The 25015-nt window shown below is 38.6% G+C and overlaps 1 protein-coding gene across 6 annotated transcripts in view; it reads left to right on the forward strand.

Moving 5' to 3' along the window:
• The window catches only part of exoc6b (exocyst complex component 6B), a 151625-nt gene extending 130926 nt beyond the window's left edge, over positions 1-20699 (forward strand). For 3 of the 6 annotated variants that reach the window (XM_049482157.1, XM_015605531.3, XM_015605533.3), the window contains 2 exons: positions 7048-7160; positions 16498-20699. In XM_049482157.1, the coding sequence (XP_049338114.1) occupies positions 7048-7160; positions 16498-16624 (240 nt within the window). In that variant the 3' untranslated portion in view covers positions 16625-20699. Of the gene's footprint in view, positions 1-7047; positions 7161-8997; positions 13754-16497 lie in introns of those variants that run through there. The other 3 variants (XR_007440184.1, XR_007440183.1, XM_049482158.1) reach the window with 3 other exon arrangements.
• Positions 20700-25015: the final 4316 nt, after the last annotated feature.

The following is a 25015-nucleotide window of genomic DNA, read 5'->3' on the forward strand; positions in this document are numbered from 1 at the left end:
ATATCTGCATACATTTGACCATATTTTTACACAGGTAGATAAAAAAGTAGATAAAGAGACCACAATTTAACAAATTAAACTTTTTTTTTTTGTATAAAAGTGAAACAGATCAGATTTTTTTTAGCTGTGGACATTTCAAATATGATCTTTTTAAATCAGGTTTGAGTCCACATCATAAGCGATCATAGATCGGATATGTGGTTGATTTGTCAAAAATTAGAGCTCAACTTTATGCAGATTAGCACAATTCTTCTCTGTGTCCAGCCAATCAGGGAAGAGTAGGATGGCACATCACACACAGATGAACACTTGACATAGAACAGGTTACTTTCAAACAAGGAAGAAAAGCTGAAAATGGTAGAATCTGGATTTATAAAACCATACAGGTCCTAAACATAAATGAAGAGAACCCAGCTAAACAAATAAGACAAAATATTATCCTTTGTCATTTATTTGTTGAGGAAAATGATCCAATGTTGCTTATTTGTGAGTGGAAAAAGTATAAGAACCTTTGCTTTCAGTATCTGTTGTTACCCTTCTAAATGATTCCTGTAACTGTTGCTCAGTCCTGCATACCAGCTTAGAGGAATTTCATCCCATTCCTTCATATAGAACAGCTTTAACTATGGGAAGTTGGTGGGTTTCCTCACATTAACTGCTCGCTTCAGGTCCTACCACAACATTTTTACTTGATTAGGGTCAGGACTTTGACTTTGACATTCCAAAACATTACCTTTATTGTCCTTCAACCATTCTTTGGTGAGGTTTGTTAGGGTCGTTGTCTTTCTGCATGACCCACCTTCTTTTGGGATTCAGTTCATGGACAGATGTCCTGACACTTTCCTTTAGAATTATCTAATATAATTCACAAATCACTGTTTCATTAATGAAATCAAGCTGTCCTGGCTCAGATTCAGCAAAACAGGCTCAAACCGTGATACTACTACCACCATGTTTCAAAGATCGGATAAAGTTCTTGTGCTGGAATGCCGTGTTTTCCTTTCTCCATACATAAAGCTTTTCACTTTTCATTTTAACTTAAAACTTCTATATTGGTCTCATCTGTCCACAAAATATACTCTTCCAATTGTCTGATGGCTTGTCCATGTGATATGTAGCGAACTGCAGGCGAGCAGGTGAACACAACTCCCACCTGATTGGCAGCCCACTGATTGAATTTAATTTCACCTTCACATTAACATCTAATCCTAGAGGTTTACATACTTTAGCTAGCCACATATATGTAATATTGGATCATTTTCCTCAATAACTGTTAAACGGTTGTTTAACTGGGGTCTCTTAATCTCATTTTAGGACTTTGGTGCTGTTTTAGATCCTATTTATGCAGAAATATAGAAAACTCTAAAGGGTTCACAAACATTTAAGCACCACTGTGCTCATATCATTATGTCAGGATGACATAATGATAAAAAAAAAAATCTTAAAATTACGACTGCCTAATTCAAGACTGTTTAATTGCTTTATTCATTTGAATTCAAAAATGTCACAGATTTGCCCACAAGGTGAGTTAAAGTAGAGATATCACCAGAAATCATGCACAGAGATGAACCGCTGCTTCTGCATTTGTTCTTTTCCATGTGTTTCTTTCTCTTGCTACTGTTATTCTTTTATTAATCCTCTTCTAAACACTTAAAGAAGTTCTGGATCCTTTTAAGTGGAAATATTGGTACCTCATGTTCTATTACTGTACACAATAGAGGTATTCTGTCCGCGGTATCTGGATTAGATTTGTGTCATCGTTCAGATTTATGGTTCTGTGCTCCGGCCTGATCACTGCAGTTCAGATCATGCTGCACGTGATCTACCAAATGTTTTAAATCGCTTCTTAACTTTTTATTTTTCTTTAGTGTTTTTTTTCTTTAGGGTTTTTTTAGCATGACCAGCACACCTGTTCTCTAAAACACCTGTTTAGAGTGTGGATATGCTACCTGAGATACATTTTTTTTTTCTCTAGACTGACCCCTGTCTCTCTCTCTGTCTGTCTTCTCGCTCTCCTCGCTGTCATAGAGGTTATGTCGGGTGGTGGGTTGTTATTGTTTGCTGGAATAAGCCGATCTCTCTATTCCCCGGCGGTTATTATCATTGTTATCATTGTTCAGGCTTACGCTCAGCTGAGCTTGCCCTGCGAAAGCCCGCGGGACTGCCGGCTCAGTGCCAGAGAATGCACCAAACAATACAGAGAGCCAGGGGCCAGCCAGAGGTGAGAGAAAGAGAGAGAGAGAGAAAGAAAAAGAGAAGGAGATGGTGATGCAGGCAGAGATCAATGCAGAGTTAACGGACTTGAGGAGACCGGCATGTGAAGAAGGTCAAAGCAATGGATGGAAAGAAGATGATCAGATGAAAACAAAAGTACAGTTGGCCATTGGTGAATGAGTGCCAGATAATAACATGAAAATAGTGAGGTTAGATAGAAGAGAGAGGAATATCAGTAGGGGGTGTGCCATATCATATTGTACACATTAATATATTGGGTTATTCATTTTAAAACTCTCATGATAATCGCAATATTCTGTCTTGAAAGCAGAATCAATTTAGTATTTGTGTATGATCCATAATGAATCCTGCTAATCAAATAATAGTGATCCAGATCTGTGTTTGATCTGCATATGAATAAAGTATTATGCATATAAGTACATAATACAAAGTTACACATTTAATAGGCTTTGTAATGCTTTATATGCACACACAGGGATGCATTCCCAAAGTGGCTTTCCTAATATTTAGGTGCAATTAAATTTAAATAATTTCCCTTCAAAAAATAATTTAAAAAAACAAGCACAACAATAATAAACATAATTTGTTAGACATTTTTTAAAACAGCGTTTAGAAAATCTACAATGAAAAAAAAAGTGATATGTCATTAGTCAATCGATCCAAAATCGTTCATGTCCAATCGAAAATTTCCCCCACACCTACTTGAAAATATAAATATAATAGTGTCATATATTCAAGAATGTCATTATTGCAGCCGTACTGTGAAATATTGTGATCAACCACTTCTAAAAAAAACAAAATAAAACAAAAAAAAAGAATAGGCATTTTTTTCTGTAAGGAAGGATGAAATTGCAGTCAAAGCTTTCGGAAAGAGGAATATTACAGAACTTTACTTCTACTTTCTGCACTTCTTCCTGAATTACCTCTTCACCTTATACTGAATAATGCTGCTTTATTGGTTGATTATTCATTAACAGCAGATGTTCGTGCTGAATGCATGTTTTGATGCATTCAGTGAGAATCTACAGTGTAAATAGTCATGAAAATAAAGAAAACGCATTGAATGAGAAGGTGTGTCTAAACTTTTGGCCTGTACTGTATACTAAAATAGTATTTTGTCATATCTCTAAGTATATCGTTATCGCAGCCATGCAGTACAATAAAATATTGTGATCACCCACCTCTGTAAAAAGAAAATGCTAATTTGTTATTGTTTTATTTTTTTGGGTCTGAAGAAATCTATCATCAAAGCTATCAGGATCAAAAATATGAAATAACTGCACTACTTTCAGCACTTGCCCTCAATGACCTCATCAGTCATACTGAACAATGCTGCATTACTGGTTGATTATTCTTGAACAGTGCTCAGAAGCTGTGTAATCGTTACATAAGGCTTTTTTTTGTTGATGTTATTCCCAGAATGCCAAGGCCTACTCCATTCACAGACCTATTTCTGATAGAAACTCTGTGGGATGCTATTGGAAGTTCTAATTAGAAGTTCTAAAGATCTACTTAGTTAATGTTTTATTTTGTTAGGACTGAAGAAGTTGCTCATCAAAGCATTCAGAATCAAAAATATGAAAAACCTGCACTTCTTTTTGCATTTGCCCTCAATGACCTCATCACATCATAATGAATAATGCTGCGTTATTGGTTGATTATTCGTGAACAGTGCTCAGTAGCCGTGTAATCATTACATAAGGCTACTTTTTTTTTTTGTCGTCGTCGTTGTTGTTATTCCCAGAACGTGAAGCTTGATTTATAACGCCGTTTGAGCTGCAAATCAAACCTTGTTTTCAAAGCTCCACCAAAGCCAACGAGCGGGAAAATAAAAACAGAGGGTGAATTCAGCGTCCTCCCCCAAGACTATTAACGAGAATAGTAATTCACTTGGCGTCCAAACAAATAAATACGGCAGTCGGAATAACCATTAGGAGCCCTTATCCAAACGCTCGGTTCACAGAAAGCGAGGGGGGGGGGGGGGCTGGGGTGGAGGAGAGTGTGCGCATTTTGGGGTGAGAACGGGGGCACAAGGAAAACAAGGTCAACACTTCAGTGTGCAGCGTCATGTTTTTTTTTTTTTTTCTTCCTCTGACTCTCTCTTTCTCTTTCTCCCCATCATTCTTTCTTTTGGAAGAATGAGAGGAAGTGATAATCCAGTGCCGGCCCCTCCCCCTCCCCCCCCACTTCATCCTAACCCTGTGTTTGTTCAGCCAAAGAGGAGAGTGGGGCCGATAACACCGCCACGGGGTCACCGCGAGGTTAGAGAGAGAGAGAGAGACGGAGAGAGGGCGAGAGAACGAATGGAAGTTCATGGGGAGGTGAAGGCGGAGCGGAGAGAGAGAGAGGCAGAGCGGAGAGGTGAAACCTGGGTCATGAATGCGTGTGACGAACCAGCCAGCACCGTATGGAATGTGTGTGTGTGTGTGTGTGTGTGTGTGTATATACGCAGGGTTACGGATGACTGCGGCGCTGCCTGGCCCTGTTTTTACTTCTTCTTCCTTCTCCTTCTTCGTCCTCGTCTTCCTCCGGTCCAGGCTGGCGTTCTGTTGTTCTCTCCCGCCGGCCGGGATGCGCAGAGCGTGCCTGCAGGAGGAGACAGAAGAAGAAAGCAATCTGAAAGCGATACGCATGCAAATCTTCTCACTTATCACTCTAAGGTGCTTATCTGCTCTCGCGCCGCGGCACTGTGTCGTATGCGTGTTTTCATGTCTGTGTGCTCGAGGTTGTGAGAGCCAGAGCAAGAGCAAGGAAGCCGTCGGCAACCTTTTGAGGTCGCTTCCTTCATACTTTGTGCACTTGATCTGAAATGGAAAGAGAGGGCGCATATAAACAAGCGTATCGTCACTTGTATCTCTAGTTTTCAGTATCTTTTCGCTTTTAGGTTTTTCACTTTTTGACGTAACAAATATCTTTAGAGAAATGTAATCTTTGTACATTGACTTCCATTAAAGATGAGAAGTGTTTTAACGCTTTCTCTCTCCTGTAAACTTGCTCTGTTGAAGATACAAGGTTTTGTTTTTGGGTAGGGTCCTAAGCAAACGGTCAAATGTAACAAGAAATTCTCATTTTTAACTAAGTATGTTATATCCCGTAAGCCAAGCTGAAGAACAAATTGTAGTTTCAGATTTCTCCTGGATGCTCCTCAGCCTCAGCCTGCATGTGTAAATATTCAGTACCATCAGCAGCTCACCTGATTTAACACCATTAAGCTCTGATTTACCAGACCAGGTGTTGATATGATGAGAACTAGAAATAACTCTATTAAACTCAGACGAGGAGAGATTAGGAGATGTTAGGAGTGTGCCATATCATACTGCACATGATACTACAGTTGGTTTCGACCCTGCAATGTGATTGGCTGAGAGAAGTTCTGTGAGTGCTGTTATCAGCCGGTAATGCACTGGAACCGAAGCTCTCCGTGTATTACTCTGCCACGTACAGGTAACCTAGCAACGATGCAGCTTACAAACCAAACAGCGCAGCTACAAACAGAGCAGCAATGCAACTATTTTAACTTGCGGAGTGTTTATAAACAAACAGATCGTATCTTCTCGTCCTCTTTATCTCGAACTCTTTTAATAAACAGCGAAAATGAAACTGTGGTTTAATCGTAATGATACACTACAACAGGTAATATTGGCACTGCTGTGCTGCAATCATAGGCACGAGGCCGCAGTGTATTATTGCTTAATAATAATATTTACAATAATCAAAAAAAAAATTACAAAAATAACATTCTCCCATCTAAGCTGTGGATTTCCGCAGCTCCTTCAAAGTGACCATGGGCCTCTTGGCTGCTTTTCACATTAGTGCTCTCCTTGCTCGATCTGTCAGTTTGGGTAGATGACCATGTCCTGGTAGGTTTGTAGCATAGAACACTTTTCCATTTTTGGATGAAGGATTAAAGCCTGAAATATGTGTTTTTATAACCTAACCCTGCTTAAAACTTCTCCACAACTTTTATAGCTGTCCTGTCTGGTGAGTTCCTTGGTCTTCGTGATGCTGTTAGTTCACTAGGTGTTTATATTTATACTGAGACTAAATTACACACAGCTTGACTCATATTAACTTGTTTAGTGACTTTTGAAGGCAGTTAATTGAACTGGATTATAGGATTTGGGGGGTTTCAGAGTAAAGGGAGCTGAATACTTTCGCTAATCACACTTTTCAGATTTTTATTTGACCATTTTCGTTCCATTTCACAATTATGTGCAAATGTGTGTTGCATTATCATATGAAATCTCAATAAAATACTTGTTAGTTTGTGGTTGTAAGGTGACACAATGTAAAAAAGTCAAGAAGTATGAATACTTGTGCAAGCCAATGTATTTATTATAGGTACAGCTGATATCAGTGCTACACATAAATCACTGTCTCTCTGAATGTGCTGGCCTGGTAGTCAGAGTGTTGTGCTGATGGTTGCAGCTTTTGAAAGGGCTCCAGTGGGTCAGTAGCTCTCTGGGTGAATGACGGGTCATTACCGGGTCAGGTCCGGGTCAGAGGCAGACCAAAACATCACAACAAGCAGGGTGAAAGAGTGTAAATGGCTGTTCTCTCTCTAACCTGCCTCCATTCTCCTCTAATCCTCTGCTTTGTCATGTTTCTTTCCCCTGTGCCTCCCCAGTAATCTCATTTAAGAGGCCCTGCTCACTTACGTAACAGTGGAGAAAGTGAACCGAACTGATGAACCTCAATAAAGGGGAGGGATTGATGCGGTCACACTGAACTTGAACTTTGATTGTCTCTCATCTCTTTTTTTCTCTCTCTCTCTCTCTCTCTCTCTCTCTCTGTGTCTCTCTCTCTATCTAGCTGTTGGATCTTTTTACTCAGTGGGACTGGTCTACGTATCTTGCTGATTATGGACGGCCTACCTGCAAGTACCTGAGGGTTAATCCACACACTGCTCTCGCCCTTCTGGAGAAGTGAGTCACACACAATCATGCCACCTACCTACTACATATTCTGCTCAATTAAGCAGATAACAATATCTACCATATAAGAACACTTTGTAGATGTTCAGTTACTAACTGTAGACCCTCCATCACCCTCTACTCCAGAATCCACTGAATCACCGGAGATTTGAGACGTTTAGACCATCTTTTCTTGTATGATATACAGCTCTGGAAAAAAAATAAAAGCGAACTTAAAAATAATAGGTTTCTTTGATTTTACCAAATTGAAAACCTCTGGAATATAATCAAAAGAAAGATGGATGAAGCCATCAAACCAAGATGAACTGCTTGATTTTTTGCATCAGGAGTGGCATAAAGTTATCCAAGAGCAGTGTGTAAGACTGGTGGAGGAGAACATGCCAAGATGCATAAAAACTGTGATTGAAAACCAGGACATACATTGGAATGACTATATCAGAATTATATACAGCTCTGGAAAAAAAATGAGACCACTTAAAAGTCATGAGTTTCTTTACCTAATTTCTAATTTCTAATTTTACCAAATTGAAAAACTCTGAAATATAATCAAGAGGAAGATGGATGATCAAAAGCCATCAAACCAAACTGAACTGATTGAATTTTTGCACCAGAAGTGGCATAAAGTTACCCAAAAGCAGTGTGTAAGACTGGTGGAGGAGAACATGCCAAGATGCACGAAAACTGTGATTAAAAACCAGGGTTATTCCACCAAATATTGATTCCTGAACTCTTAAAACTTTATGAATATGAACTTGTTTTCTTTGCATTATTTTAATTTTGTTATGTCAGACATTTTTCATTTTCTGCAAATACATGCTCTAAATGACAATATTTTTATTCGGAATTTGGTAGAAATGTTGTTTGTAGTTTATAGAATAAAACAACAATGTTCATTTTACTTAAACATATACCTATAAATAGCAAAATCTAAAAAAACTGATTCAGAAACTGAAGTGGTCTCTCAATTTTTCCAGAGCTGTATTGTGATCATACCACTGATAAAATTATAGTATATTAGAATGATAATGCAATTGCACATTACCATTAAAGAACTAGTTAATAACGTTTAGACATGGGTCTAAATGTTTAAATATACTAAAGAAATTTCATTTGAAATAAAATCATTTGAAGAGCCATGTCATCTGCAGAAAAATCTTACAGCACTTCATGCTTCCCTCTGCTGACAAATTTTATGGAGATGCAAATTTCGTTTTCCAGCAGGACTTGGCACAGTGCCCACACTGCCAAAAGTAACAATTGCTCTTATATAATATTAAAATTTTCTGAGACACTGATTTTTGGGGGTTTTCATTGGCTGTAAGCCATAATTATCAACAATAAAAGAAATAAACACTTAAAATAGATTACTCTGTGTGTAATACATGATTTATATATGAGTTTCACATTTTAACATTATAATTTTTTTAGTGCTCTAGCAACACTCCAGTTAAGAGTGTACATTCATCCATGTAATATAAAGAGTCCAGCTCTTTTTATTGTATTTCATAATCCAAAATTTTTAAACTTTACTCCAATCTAAAAAAATGACTACCTAAATAATTAGAAACCTCCAGTGATTTCACCAGTAGTGGTGATGGATGGTTTACAGGGTGGCTGTTAATTTGCACCTAACAGTAGACAAGCTACAAAGTGTCCCTCTATGGTAGATGTACATTTACATGCATTCACTACCATTTCTATTTACTGCTTCCCAATATATTTTCTCAGCTTCATCTTTTCCATATTAAAACATTAGCTTTCTGCCATTTGCTCTGTCCTGCTCCCCATTTCCTCTGCTTTCATCACTCGATCTTCCACGTATGAGCAGGATTTCTCGGGCGTGAGTACTCTGCTCTCTGCATGCTGTGTGTTTGTGTGAGAAATAGACGGGGACTCGTGTCAGCAAGCTGCATGTTAACAGGCTACTGATTCCATTTGAACTCTTTAAGATACTTGATCTTAAACAGCTCCTGACCTAGTGTGACTTAGATCTTGCATTTAACTGACCTGCCTCAGATCCTTAAAACAGCTTTTGACTCGTAACTTGACTTGGACTGACTCTTAAATGGCTTGCAGCTTCAGTCAAACTTAGGACTCACATTTAACTGACTCAAACTGAACTTCTCAATGAAATGAAAGTGTGTTTGCTTTAGGGGTGTAATGGTACATGAAAGTGATGGTTTAGTGGTTTAGTCAGTTTAAACACTGAAGAATTGACAGCATCTGAACTTCCTATTTAGTTCACGTATGGTACAATGAGAAAAATAACAACAATAGAAGACAATAAAGGTTCATTTTAATAATATTTGAACAGACAGGTATTCAAGTTTGTTACATAGCGGTGCCATATAGCGGTGGTTAAAGTAGTCTGTGATGTGGTAACATTTGAGTATTTGTTGTGTTTTCACAGACACACACACCTAATTTAGTCCATCATGATAGTAACTGAACACCATGACATACAGTGTGAACAGTGAGAGATAAAGACTAAAGAGAGCTAAAATGACAATCATCACTATAGTTCCTTTATCTGAAACGTATTATTCTCACTATAAGGCGTACCCGATTTTAAGGTGCATTATGCACCACTAGTAAGGAACAGGGGCATGGCCATGTTTTCCTTCTAATTTAGCAGGTCTTGTCGCTGGGTGTCGAGACCTGGAAATCTAAGTTAAGTAAACAAAACTGTAATTCTTAAACATTTTCTTCAGTCAAACGAACACTGCAAGTTAATCTACACAGATTTCTCTTCTGAAAACTGTTTATTTGGGTGATTTAGATTTCCAGATTTCCACTAAGACTGGGTGCATTGGCATTTACAGCTAACCGCTAAGGCTAGCCGCAGTTAGCGGCAAATGCCGCCCAACAGCCCTACGTGAGGAACCCTGTGTGTTCTGGTAAAGCAGGGCGATATTAGCTAGCGGTTTGTCCCACATAGCTTTTTTTAACAGGTGAACGCGCAGGCTACAGTCCAATATACTCGCCTCTGGACAGCAAAGTGTTTGTCCAACGAAGCTAGTGCTTATTGCAGTTAGCGACTAATGCTAAAACTGCTCTGGCAGTGCTAGCCGAGGTTAGTAGCAGGGTACAGGCCAATAATACTCGCCACTGAAGGGCGAAAGAGCTAGCGCGTAGTGTGGTTAGCGGCTAATGCTAATGCTACTCCAGTCTCGGTGCTGGAGGACTAAACTGAACGCTGCTCTTCAGCGGAGTGGCTTTACTGTTTCTTACAATCTGATTTATGCATAAGGCACTCCGGATTATAAAAATACTGTATTTGTACTCTGTTCTAATCCTGACTGTGTGCACTGAACTTTGACCCCTGTTCCATGACTCTACAATACTCATATACAAATACTTGTACCGTTACGCCCTTAGCTTGTACGCATGGTAATTCAGTTATGTGAAGTTTGTTGGATATGTTTATTGTTTGGTACTTTCTTTGGTACTGTAATGATACTGTATCCTATATTGTAGAGTATGCAGTAATAACTCCCCAGTCCTTTTACCACCTTTCTGTTTAAAGGTTGCACTTTTTCTGTTCCCTGCGGTACACACACACACACACACACACACACACACACACACACGCACACACACGCACACACACGCACACACACGCACACACACGCACACACACGCACACACATGCGCACACACACAATCCAGCCTGATCCCATTTGAGCTGCACTTACCCCAGCCTTACCCTCTCTGTCCTGGAGGCTCAGTGAAATTGATCCGTATAACTAAAGCTTTACAAACCAAACCGAGTGTCTCCGGTTCTGGAGAGCAGAGAAGATTTGCAGGTGAACTTGTCTAACTTAAAGAATGGATTGGTGAAGATTAGGCCCATCAAAGTGGTAATTTATATGTTAGTAAGATATATTTTCTCAGAAATAATTATATAGTGTAACACCCTTTAAAAAAGCAGCAAACATTCAAGTATTGAGAATATTCAGACATTGGATTTGGAATGTAGATGGTTTTGAATATCCTATTAATTGAACATCAAAAAAATGAAACTATTGACATTTTCTCTGATTCACATCAATAGGATCTCCTCGTTCAGAAATGCATAATGGCCAATAATGAAGTTTGCTAAAATTAACATACAGTACCATTTAAAAGAGACTATGAAGGAACACATAAGGACTCGTGTAGTAGCTTAAAAGAGTTAAACAAACCAAAATACTCTGTTACGCTGTTATCCTGCGCATTCTGAGGCTGGTAACTCTGATGAACTTATCCCGTGCAAGAGAGGTAACTCTTGGTCTTCCTTTCCTGGGGCGGTACTGATGAGAGCCAGTTTCATCAGATCGTTTTTGATGGTATTTGCGACTGAACTGAATTTTTTTCAGTTTGACTGACCTTTACTTAGTGGAGTAGATCTTGCCATAGTATGGATTAGAACATTACTCAAATAGAGCTATTCACTGTATACCAACTCTACCTCTTCAAAACTGATGCTCTTAAACACATTAAGAGGCAAGAAATTCAAGTAATTAATAACTCTTGACAAGTTCAGCACAGCTGTTAACTGAAAGCTGATCATTCCAGGTGACTCTACCTCATAAAGCTGACTAAGAAAAAGTCCCGCTGAGATGTGCAAAGCTCCCATCTAAACAAGCTCTGTACGTTTTTCTTCATAATTTGGATGACTTTAGTATTAATCTACAAATGCAGAACATTTTAAAATAATACAAAAAAAGTACTGAATTTAAGGTGTGTCTAAACCGATACTGTATCTACATAATTACTGTAACAGTGAGGATTATATAGTCTTAAACAGATACTCATGTCAGCTCTCTCACTTTTTTTTTTTTATAGCGGTCTCAGATACACATCTAGTTTCCTTTCTCTTTATCCCTGTATGGAAAAACACACACACACATGCACATGGCTACACACACTCAGAAGCAAACATCCAGTGCTAGGTGATACTGATGGCTATCACTGCGGTGATAAGTGTCGGCTGGCTGTGATCATCAGACGGTTTCTGTGGCTACAAATACACTGTTACGTGTCTGTGGTGATGGCTATCTAATCTAATAACCCACAGCATCAGTGCAGGAGATAAGTGATGTGTGTGAATAGAGGGACATAGCTATTGGGTAGAAAAGATAACGATTTGTTATGAAACGTAACACTATTTAAATAAAGGCCACTGAACTGCACAGGTCATGAGACCAGAGATTATAATGAATACTTGTGTGTGTGTGTGTGTATATATATATATATATAGACTGTCCAGATCACTGTTAGTCTTTTAACATTTTAATATACAGCCACAGATTATAGAGCTATTCTAGCTAACTTTATGGCCGTAGCTATTTGCTGACTAAAGTGTAGACTAATAAAACCAATGAAACTATAAAAAAAATAAAACAAAACAATAAATCACAATAATAAGACTAAAAAACTACTATGCAATATTTGTAGCATACATCCTTTATTAATAAGAAGTAAACTTTATAGTATAGTAAAAATCTCATTAAGGGGTAGAATCAACTTATCTGATCAACTGTGGGTTGTAGGTTATTTTACCACAGATAGCCATGCAGCATCATAAGGAGATAGATAGGAGATAATAGAGTCAATTTTGCTAAATTATTAGGGGAAATTGATGTAATATTAATTGCATTTGACTTTTTCAGTTAAGCTGAGTTATAGCCATGGATGTGGGTATATTGCAATATGGATTAAATTATTTAGATACTCAGACATCTGTAATAATGGAAATAATCAAATATTTTACAATTTTAAGAACTTTGACTAAATGCAGAACAGAATATTGGCGGACAAATTGTTAATGTATTACATTACATTAACATTACATTTACATTTTTTTCCCTTCTCCTAAAAAGTTGCTATTTTGCAGATTCAACACATTTGTATTACAACAACAATATACTTAAAAAAAAAAAGTATAATCACTAAATCTAACAAAAAGCAGTTTAAACAGATTTACACAATATAAACATGTCTACGCTTCTTTGCTTTTATATTCTATCTAAAATATATTTTAGAAACACTTAAAAAAAAAAGTTAACATTACTTAACAGCACTTTTTCACACATTGTCTCAACTAAACAGCCGTCATCTCACGCCTCGACTACTGCAATGCCCTGCTAACTGGCCTCCCGGCCTGCGTAGTAAAACCACTCCAAATGATCCAGAACGCAGCAGCACGTCTGGTCTTCAACCAACCAAAACGGGCACATGTCACCCCGCTGCTCATTGAGCTCCACTGGCTACCAGTTGATGCTCGCATCAAATTCAAAACTCTTACAATCGCCTACAAGGTGATGACAGAACAGGCTCCTTCCTACCTGCACTCGCTCCTGAAGGCTTACGCTACCTCCCGGCCGCTGCGCTCCTCCAATGAACATCGCCTCGCTTCACGAAACAAACATTCACACAAAGCAATCCAGACTGTTCTCATACAGAGTTCCCCAATGGTGGAACAAACTACCTTCCACTACCAGATCAGGAGAATCTCTCGCTATCTTTAATAAACTCCTGAAGACAGAGCTCTTCAAAGAGCACTTACTCTCTTAACACCTCTAACAAACTAACTACTTCTGACCTCATTTCCTTCTTCCCCTCCTTCACTCCTCTATCCCTTTATTTCCCTTCAACCTCCTTTAAGCCCTATCTAAAAATGGTTTATCTTAATTCCTATTACTTTTGTACTTCATTATTGTAAGTCGCTTTGGACAAAAGCGTCTGCCAAATGTAATGTAATGTAAATATTAATTAGTTAAGACACTAGATGAGATATTATTAATCATTACACATTTTTAAATTAATGTTATCAGTTCATTATTAATAACAACATTCTTAAGCATTAAAATTCAATCATTTTTAATAATTTTAATAATCTTAACTAGTGTCAGTTAATAATTTGTTGAGACATTACTTAACTATGTAACGATGTTCATTATTATTCGTGACCCTTATTGTATAGTGTTACTATTATTTCATCTTTTTGAGTGATTGGCGCCCATTTCTAGCAATTTCTTCATCAATATTCATCACTATTTAGCCATACTAAATCATCTTTAAAGCTGTGCTGTTGATATTTAAGTGTACGCTTGTTCTACACTTTCTTCTGGGTCCAGAGTTTGTAGAAACTGTGGTTCCAGTTGACTGCCTGAAACCACACCATGCGACCATGAGTCCTGTGATGGCTCAGTGATCTCCATGGTAGCCACCAGTGTGGGCAGCTGGCACAGGATGCCTTCAGCTTAACAGAATCCCCGTGCGGAAGTGCGGGGAGCACTGGGTGGAAGCACCACGCGGAACCGCTTGCGATCCCCTGTGCTGGTGGTCTGCCTTCTATCAGCAGTCCCCCTGTGGCGCTCTAGTCTGCTCCTGTCTTTTGATGGCTTTTTGGGGATGCAGCCCCTGTGACCAGCCTGCCACCCAGCCTGAGAGTAGCACACAATCTGGTGTATTCCAATAATTCTCACATACAATCATCATCAAAAAGCAGTTGCACCCAAAAGGAAACGTTGGATTTCAGAAAGAAAGTCATTTGGAATGAAGATAAAAGATTACCAGGAACAATAAATGTGTATAACGCATGTGTAACATGCCCAACATATCTGCATGCGAGTTGTAGAAGTTCCTAATGGTGCCCTGCTTTAATCCATCCCATGCATCTTAAATATTCTCATGCTGTTCATGCAGATTTTGCACTGTTGAAGGAACGTCCAATAGTATCCCGCACATTTTCAGTCAGAGATAGGTCTGGCAATGCATCTGGCCATGGCATAGTATCTGTATCTTTAAGGCAAGCTCTTGAGATTGCATCAGTATATGGATGAGTATTGTCCTGTTGTAATAGTGCACTAAAGGGTCACTAGTTGCATTTCTCCCAAATTCTAAATAAAAATATTGTCATTTAGAGTATTTATTTGCAGAAAATAATAAATGACTGAAATAACAAAAAAAGATGCAGAGCATTCAGACCTCAAATAATGCAAATAAAACTAGTTAATATCCATAAAGTTTAAAGAGTTCAGAAATCAAGATTTGGTGGAATAACCCTGGTTTTTGATCCCAGTTTTTTTAATGCATATTGGCATGTTCTCCTCCACCAGTCTTACACACTGCTTTTGGATAACTTTATGCTACTCCTGGTGCAAAAACTCAAGCAGTTCAGCTCAAGCTGTTCAGTTTGATCTTCCTCTTGATCTTTATCTTGATTATATTCCAGATGTTTTTAATTTGGTAAAATAAAAAAATAAAAAAACATCATTTTTAAGTGGGAGCTGTATTTACACCCCACACCATAGTAGTAGACTTAGTTTTGATGAGACGGCAAACCGCTCATTTTTAGCAGCTTTGCACCTTACCTTACTTTCTGTCTGCGATTGTTTTTTGGATGATGAGTATATGTTCATTGGTTCCAGTCAAAAGAACACCGTAAATTCATTTTTTTTTATTCAAAAAATGCCTGCATTGTTGATTAATACTAAATAAAATACTAAAGTCTTACATGTACAACACGTACAATTATGAAAAAAAAACATATGGAACAAAAAAGTGTTAAACAAACCAAAATATTATATTGGCTGGATTTTCTCAGTGAGCTTTATGAGGTAGAGTCACCTGGAATGTTCAGCTTTCAGTTAACAGCTGTGCTGAAATCATCAAGAGTTGGTTGGTATACAGTGAATAGCTCTATTTGAGTAATGTTCTAATCCATATTATGGCAAGAACTACTTAACTAAATAAAGAAAAAGAAAAAAAAAGAAACGAACGTCAGTCAATCTGAAACATTTCAAGAACTTTAAAAGCATCCTCAAGTGCAGTTTCAAAGACCATCAAAAAAGTTATGATGATACTGGCTCTCATCAGGACCACCCCACAGGAAAGGAAGACCAAGAGTTACCTCTGTTGCATAGGATCTGATGGAGTTACCACCATCAGAAACCACAAGCTAACATCACCCCGGATAAAAGACACCTAGATGCTTTGCAGAGGGTTTTGGTTTGTTGAACAGTTTTCAGTTACTACATGATTTATTATGTGTTCCTTTATAGTCTGAATGACTTCAGTAATTATTAACAATGTATGAAAAGGAATTTGTGACTGGTACTGCATATGTGTGTGCGCCTGTGTGTGTGTGTTTCTAATGAATGCATTTAGCTACTTAAAGTTGCACCCATGCTTTTTGGGACTTTGCACGTCTCAAGATTTTCTTTAATGTTGCTTTTTATTGTACCAGATATGAACAAAAAACATTGATGATCTCAGGTAGGACTGTAGTTCACGCTAATGGCTTATCATCTGCTTACTCATCTCCTTCTCCTCTGTTTAGGATGAAGGACACGAGTCGGAAAAACAACATGTTCGCTCAGTTCCGAAAGAATGAGCGCGACAAACAGAAGCTCATAGACACCGTCGTCAAGCAGCTGAGGAATCTCATCGCTGCGCACCAGTCCTGAGACCGCTGGCTGTTATATACGTCAGCTTGACCCCTCTTTGTCTTCCTTTACTGGTCAGATCTTCTGGTGGAGCATGTTGACCACACTGACTTGACCAATCCTTGTTGTTGGGGGGGGGGGGGGGGGGGGATTTTTCTCAGCTTCTCAACTACAAAAGAGCAAAAATAAAAGAATAAAGGAGAAGAGACTTGCACTAACTAATGGGTGCCATGAGTCTAGCGTGTGCCTCGCCCCACCCTGAGTATTCTCTACATGACCAGACTGTTTTGCCACCTTGTGCCCAGGCCTTTAAGGCCTTCCTGAGTGAATGAATTAGGACTCTGTGCCTGTAGTACCTGTAATATCAGTGATACCTGGAGTCACCTCCTAGTCTTCCTATAGAGCTGTATATCTAAGCACACTATAGAGCTGTCCGGCTGAGGGTTCGGCTTAGTCAGGCCTTTAATTTGGTTGTCTTTTTTTTTTTATTACACACTATTAAAGAAAAGTGAAGATGCTTCAAATGGTTCTTTTCGAGTGATGCCATTAAAAAAGGACCACTCTTCTGTTAATGGAGTTATGTGGCAACACCTTTAAAAGAATAAAGTAAGGCCCAATCACGTTTAACCCTTTGGCCTTATCCCTTTTTTCAAGTGTACCCCTTCCCCTTTAAACAGAGTTCAAGCACCCGATACCCGATAAATCTCAGTTTGAAGGGCTAAAAAGTCCTATCTCTTCCCCTAACCTACCCCTCCAGCCTAACAAGAATCTGGACACCTCTACCCCTTGGCGTGCACACGCAAAACAGAGGGGTAGGGGTAAGGGGTAGGGCTAAGTGGTGAAATGGGATTGGGCCTAAAGGTTCTTCACACTCTCACTTCTATGACAAATCTGATTCACTGGTTATAATCACACAGCAGGTAAATATGGCCTAAATCTGGTATTTTTGTCATATGTAACATGCGTCATTTGTGTTGTACTGTGAGTAGTGCGGCGGGAAAAAAACACATTGAAACTGACAATGCAAATAGGAATTTTTCCATATAACATTTACATCAAGAAGAGAAAATGAATTGGTGGAATAGTTAGGTAAAAAGCTCACTAATATCTGAAGTAATAAGTCTGTAAAAATAATATTAAAAGGCTTGTGTCACAACAGCTCAGTGTTTCTAATTAAATGTCTGAATGTGACCATAGGACGTAGCTGCAGTGTCAAAATAAAATGGGGAAAAAAAGGTTTAAAATATAGTTTAAAGGCAGAGTAACGTGCTTAAACATATTTTTTATGATAATCTCAGCTGTGAGCCCGAACTCCTTTGTTGCGTCTGTGATTCTGGCAGGGATGAAACCGAAACTTCACGTGAAGCACTGCGGTTTTGTACATGCGTGTCATATACGCAGCACAAACTTTTCAAACACAGGTCAGACATGAGTCACATTAAAAATATTGTATGAACAGCCCAAAATAACAAATTATCAAAATTGGTGAGAAAAATTTATTTAACTCAAATTTTAGCACATTTATCAATGGCATTGACTCTTTTGACCTGTCCAGAATAGAGACAACTAGACTCTAGATATTGTAGTCCTAACTCATTACACAATTATGCCAAGCTGAGAACATGTAGTACCTGTAGTAGACACTATTATGGTTTTATTGTGAGTAACAGGGAATGTAATGAACATAAAATAGAAAAGAGGTGACAAATGATGCAAGTTAGTACTGTTATTGCCTTAATCTTACCAATTCATGGTATTGCAGTCTATTTTTTTTGTGATATATTTAGCAATATTAATGAAAAAATTCTGTGTGAAATGGCTTTGGGGTGTAATAAAACATGATAACGAGTATGAACATTTGTCAAATAAACCATCTCCATTTGTTTCCAAGGTTTTGAAATACAGAGCTTTTATCCAACGCTCCCAAGAGGATTACAGTGCTAGTCATATGGGGGCATAAAGTTGCCAATGCAAAGAAATGTCTATTTTTACACCATTAACCAGGGTCAAAGTAGCTCCACACTTCATTGGTAGAATTCTTAAGGCCCTGATATTTAGTATATTTAAAATAGTTTATTTAAAAAAGAATGTGTTTATTCTCCATGAAAATGCCTAAAAATTATAGAGATATATTCCACTGAATTAATTTTGCAATTTCTTTCTATCCTACCTATTCATTCGTGCTCATCTGTTGACTTATTATGACTTAATATCAAGATGACTGCACCCTGAGAACTGCCTGTAGGTACAGCATGTATAAACTGTGTTTTAAATAAACTACCTGTGCCCTTTAAAAGCTCTTAGTGCCTCACTTTAAATGTCAGGACCCTCAGAATTCTACCAATGAAGTGTTGAGCTACTAGCATTGTAATCCAGTTGGGAGCATCAGTTAAAAGCACTGTACTTTGGAATGCTGGGGGTGAATGGAGGTGGGATATTCGACAAAAGTTTGTAATCAGTTTGCTTCACTACAACCTAAGTCCATTTCACACTAGATTTCTCCTTTAAAAATGACAGGATTTTTTTGAAGATTAATTAAATTGGGCAGATATAGTCTGCCTTTGGTTGTTGCAGGATTTGTTTTTAATTTGCCAATGCATAGGACACTTCACTTGTGTGTCCCTTGATGTGACTGTACCTGTTGCACGAACATACATTGCAATGATAATGTCAGAATTATATATATACAGCTCTGGGGGAAAAAAGTGACCACTTAAAAATGATGATATCCACCATCCATCAACCCAGGCTGAACTGCTTATTTTTTGGCACCAGGAACGACATGAAATTATCCGAAAGCAGTGTGTAAGACTGGTGGAGAAGAACATGCCAGGATGCATAAAAACTGAGTTATTTCACCAAATATTGATTGATTTCTGAACTCTTAGTACTTTATAATATGAAATTGTTTTCTTGGCATTATTTTATATATATTTTTGTTATTTCAGCCATTTCTCATTTTCTGCTAATAAATGCTCTAAATGACAATATTTGTGAAATTTGTATAGAACTTACAAGAAATGTAGTTCGTTGTTTATAGAATAAAACAACGACGTTCATTTTGTTCAAACATATACCTAGAAATAGCCAAATCAGAGAAACTGATTCAGAAACTGAAGTGGGCTCTTAATTTTTTTCAGAGCTGTATATGTATTATTATTTTTTAAGGGTCTTATAAGATCACCTGCCAAATCTACATGTAGCTCTCTCCCTCTTTCTTTCTTTTTGCCAAGGGAAAGTAGACGTCTTCTCACAGTCTTCCAGTAGTTCACCGAGATGTGTGTGTGTGTGTACAGTATGTTTACACAAATTCTAGAGATCGATACACATCTGAAGCAGGTTTTGTGAAATGACTGTATTTAAATAATGGAATTTCCTCTCCAGTATTTTTAAGTCTTCTTCTGAACATGGGTGCAATATTAGGTTAGTTTTTCAAAGAGGGAAATAATTGGAAAAATTGTGAGCCTGGGAAAGTTGTGTTTTTACAGGCTGTTGAACTTTCTCTTTATGCTTCTCATGTGTCCATAAACCCCTTCGTATAAAGGGATGTGCTTCTAATCCAATTCTAAAGGGAATAATGCTCTGTTCTCACTTATCTTAAAAAAAAGAGACAGTTGTGGTGTTTGAATGGGGTTTGTATGTCTGTGATGTTCACTGTATGCTGGTTGTGCATTTTGTGCCTTGGTGTTTTTTTTCCTGGTTTATTTTATTTTTTTTATTTTTTATTTTTGGCTTTTGCCTCCAACACAGGAATTATTGATTGTAGTGTTTTCTGCACCTGGACTTGGTTTGTGACCAAGCCATGGGAATATGTGCGAGTGTGCTCAAAAAAAGTGAGAGTGACAAGGCAGTGACTGTGGCAGTGTACACTTGCCCATGCTGCTCTTGTAGTTGAGAGTGTGTGTGTGTGTGTGTGTGTGTGTGTGTGTGTGTGTGTGTGTGTGTGTGCTTACATGTATAGAAATACTTTATTCATTACATTGTTTATGGAGACAGGTGCACTGTACAGACTGTAATGTTAAACCACTAATGAATAACCTTACAATACTAATAGACTCTAAAACAAATGCCAATAAATCCAGAATAAACAAACCAACCACGGCTGTTTTGTATTGTTTTATAAAAGCTGTCTGAAATCCAAAATATGACCTGCGGGCTCTGAGTAGTTAGTCTAAAGGACTAAAGCGCTGCCAATATGATCAGGAGGTCGCTAGTTTGTATCTCAGTCATGCTGCTTGCCATCAGCAGCCAGAGTCAGAGAGAGAGCAATTGGAGTTCCTCTTTTTGGTGCTTTCTTTTCAAATCACTCCCAAGATGATCAAAAACGGTCAGCACAGGCATTTGTGAAACTGAGTCGCTGCGCTGTCCTCTAAATGTGCTGTGGTCATGCTAGTCGGAAATGCTACATCCGCAAAAGTACGAAAATAGATGGTGGCAGAGGCATGTGCTAGTCTTCACTCTCCTGGTGTTGGTGCATTGCTAGTGATGGGAGAATGCAGCTGATTAGGTTGGATCATTTAGGTATAGCTAAAAAAAAAAAAAATTATATGAAGTTTAAATAACTGGACCTGGATATACAGTTGTGGTCAAAAGTTTACATACACTTGTAAAAAAACATAATGTTATGGCTGTCTTGAGTTTTCAATAAGTTCTACAACTCTTATTTTTCTGTGATAGAGTGATCGGAACACATACATGTTTGTCACAAAAAACAGTCATAAAATTTGGTTCTTTCATAAATTTATTATGGGTCTGCTGAAAATGTCACCAAATCTGCTGGGTCAAAAATATACATACAGCAACATTAGTATTTGGTTACATGTCCCTTGGCCATTTTCACGGCAACTAGGCGCTTTTGGTAGCCATCCACAAGCTCCTGGCAAGCTTCAGGTCGAATGTTTGACCACTCTTCTTGACAGAATTGGTGCAGTTCAGCTAAATGTGATGGTTTTCTTGCATGAACCCGTTTCTTTAGCACTGTCCACATGTTCTCAATGGGGTTTAAGTCAGGACTTTGGGAAGGCCATTCTAAAACCTTAATTCTAGCCTGGTTTAGCCATTCCTTTACCACTTTTGATGTGTGTTTTGGGTCATTGTCTTGTTGGAACACCCAACTGCGCCCAAGACCCAACCTTCGGGCTGATGGTTTTAAGTTTTCCTGCAGAATTTGGAGGTAATCCTCCTTCTTCATTATCCCATTTACTTTCTGCAAAGAACCAGTTCCACTGGCAGCAAAACATCCCCAGAGCATAATACTACCACCACCATGCTTGACAGTAGGCATGGTGTTCCTGGGATTAAAGGCCTCACCTTTTCTCCTCCAAACATATTGCTGGGTGTTGTGGCCAAACAGCTCAATTTTTGTTTCGTCTGACCAGAGAACTTTCCTCCAGAAGGTTTTATCTTTGTCCATGTGATCAGCAGCAAACTTCAGCCGAGTCTTAAGGTGCCTTTTCTGGAGCAAGGGCTTCTTTCTTGCACGGCAGCCTCTCAGTCCATGGCGATGTAAAACACGCTTGACTGTGGAGACTGACACCTGTGTTCCATCAGCTTCCAAATCCTTGCAGACCTGCTTCTTGGTGATTCTTGGTTGACTCTTGACCATCCTGACCAATCTCCTCTCGGCAGCATGTGATAGCTTGCGTTTTCTTCCTGATCGTGGCAGTGACACAACTGTTCCATGCACTTTATACTTGCGTATAATTGTCTGCACAGTTGCTCTTGGGACCTGTAGCTGCTTTGAAATGGCTCCAAGTGACTTCCCTGACTTGTTCAAGTCAATAATTCGCTTTTTCAGATCCACACTGAGTTCCTTTGACTTTCCCATTGTAGCTTTTGTAGCTGAGTCTAATCACTGGGTCAAATGAGCCCTATTTAAATGGGCTCATGAGAAGTCAACAGCTGTAGTCAATCAGAATCACTTACAAGAAGTGAAGAGGCCATGACATGAAGCTAATTTGATTGACACAACTCGCTACATCACCAAAATTGACAAATTTTGTTGCTGTATGTATATTTTTGACCCAGCAGATTTGGTGACATTTTCAGCAGACCCATAATAAATTTATGAAAGAACCAAATTTTATGACTGTTTTTTGTGACAAACATGTATGTGTTCCGATCACTCTATCACAGAAAAATAAGAGTTGTAGAACTTATTGAAAACTCAAGACAGCCATAACATTATGTTTTTTTACAAGTGTATGTAAACTTTTGACCACAACTGTATGTAAGAGTTTTTTGTTGTTGCTCAGACCAGATATAAAAAGCTTTTTGTACACTTTTAAGTTTTTTTATGCCTCGTTTTTTAATGTCAGGACTCTCCGGATTCTAGCAAGGAGATTTGGAGCTCCTTTGAGCTGAATAACATTGGAAAAAGCAGAAAATATTTTTTGGGGGCAAATTATGCCCTGTGTCACCAGGTCTGAAGGGTGTTTGGACAAACTGTTAAAATTTCTGGATCTCAGAACGCTGTGGGAGAACGGAGGTGTGCTATTCATCAAAAGTAAGTACTTTTTATCACGTTTTACGACACAAAAAGTCCATTTTACACTGGACTTCTCCTTTAACACCAAATCCATTGTGTCCTCATATTTGGTGGCACTTTGATCCCTGACATCTCCACCTTTTCCAGTGGGAGTTTCGTGTTTGGAAGTCATGCTGTTTGGAAATGCTTCTTAATGTGCTTGGCCAGGTCTGAATCCATGGCTTCCTTTGAGAATGGGTCTCATGAGAAAGAGCACGGACCACCCACGGATGATCTGATGATGGAGGGATGATGGTAAGGTCGATGCGGCTGTTGGAAGTCAGTGAAGGGAGATGAACTTGGGCCACTTCCACAGAAATGGCCTGCTGAACTCAAGAATGGCCCGCTGTGGAGCCTGCCCACCACCCGGCTCCCGTTTCCGCTTCGGGTTTGTCATTTTCTTCATTATGCTCATATTCAAGATAGCTGCCTGATTCAACATGCATTGTTGTACGCCCCCTGCCTAGTGTGTGTGTGTGTGTGTATGGAGAGCATCACTGAACTGCAACAACACAAACACACCCCGCTCTCTCTTTCTCTCTTTCTCTCTCTCTCTCTCTCTCTCTCTCTCTCTCTCTCTCTCTCACACTTGTCCTGTTGTGCAGAAGCGATGGTGAGGTCTGCCAGGGTGGTGGGGCACTGCATGCTTTTGAGTGACTTGGGCAAAACAATTCTTTTGGGGCTCACTTGAGCGCAACATCCTTTTTGTGAGAGATCAGTGACCGAGCAGTGCCAGCTCAGAGGAGGAGGATGATGAACGCCACTTTCTCTTCCTCCACTTTCTCTTCCGGTCAGCACTTCTCAGCAGCTTTCGGAGATTTCTGGAGGGCTTGGGGGCAGCTAGCATTTCATTTTGAAGCTCTTTTGGAGGATCTTGGTCCATTGCAACTATAATATATAAAATAAAATAAAGCACTGTTGATTTTCAACACTGGAAAATGCTTTATTTGAAGGGTACCTACATAGTAGCTTCATAACACATATATAAGTAGTATAGAATGCCCTCACAAAGCAATGTGAATACTTTAATATTTGTTTAGCTTGTAGCTTATGTCAGTACCTTTAATATCAACTCATGGTCATGGTCTTTCTTAGCTATGATACAGGTGCTCAAAAAATGTGAAGTTACTTTAATTCAATATTTCAAAATGTAAAACTTGTATATTATAAAGATGTATTACACACAGAATAATCTATTTGAAGCGTTTTTTTTCCTTTAATTGTTGATGATTATGGCTTACAGCCAATGAAAACCCAAAAATCAGTATCTCAGAAAATAGAAATATTATAAAAGACCAATTGGTACTTTTGGCAGTGTGGGCAGTGTACAAAGTCCTGCTGGAAAATGAAATCCCCATCTCCATAACAGTTGTCAGCAGCGGGAAGCATGAAGTGCTGTAAAGGTTTTTGACTTTGGGCTTGATAAAACACAGTGGACCAACACCAGCAGATGACATGATTCTCCAAACCATCACTGATTGTAAAAACGTCACACTATTGGTCAGTGATGGTTTGGTTATTTAGTTTGAAAATGTCAAAAGATACATCAAGTTTGATGTGCTAAAAACTAAAGTCTGTAAGGATACCTAAAAAAGTGAGTTCTAATTTAGGAACTCTGTGAATAAATGTTTTTTTTTTGTCGCCATTTTAAAAAAAACACCCCCTTCGAATATTTGGACACCCAGTGGAAGTTTGTTCCACCACCTTGGTGCCAGGACAGAGAAAAGTATAAAAGAAAAAGGATCTGTGTTCCATAGGTCTTAAAGAATGGTAGGTGTTTGATGGGTCATGGATGGCCATAGAGCATTGCCATCAAATATAAAAGGGTTGGTCCATTTTTGGCTTTGTAGGCCAGTGTCAGTGTTTTAAATCTAAACCGGACAGCT

The sequence above is a fragment of the Astyanax mexicanus genome, chromosome 8 (assembly GCF_023375975.1).
Source record: "Astyanax mexicanus isolate ESR-SI-001 chromosome 8, AstMex3_surface, whole genome shotgun sequence".
In the NCBI taxonomy this organism is placed as follows: Eukaryota; Metazoa; Chordata; class Actinopteri; order Characiformes; family Acestrorhamphidae; genus Astyanax; species Astyanax mexicanus.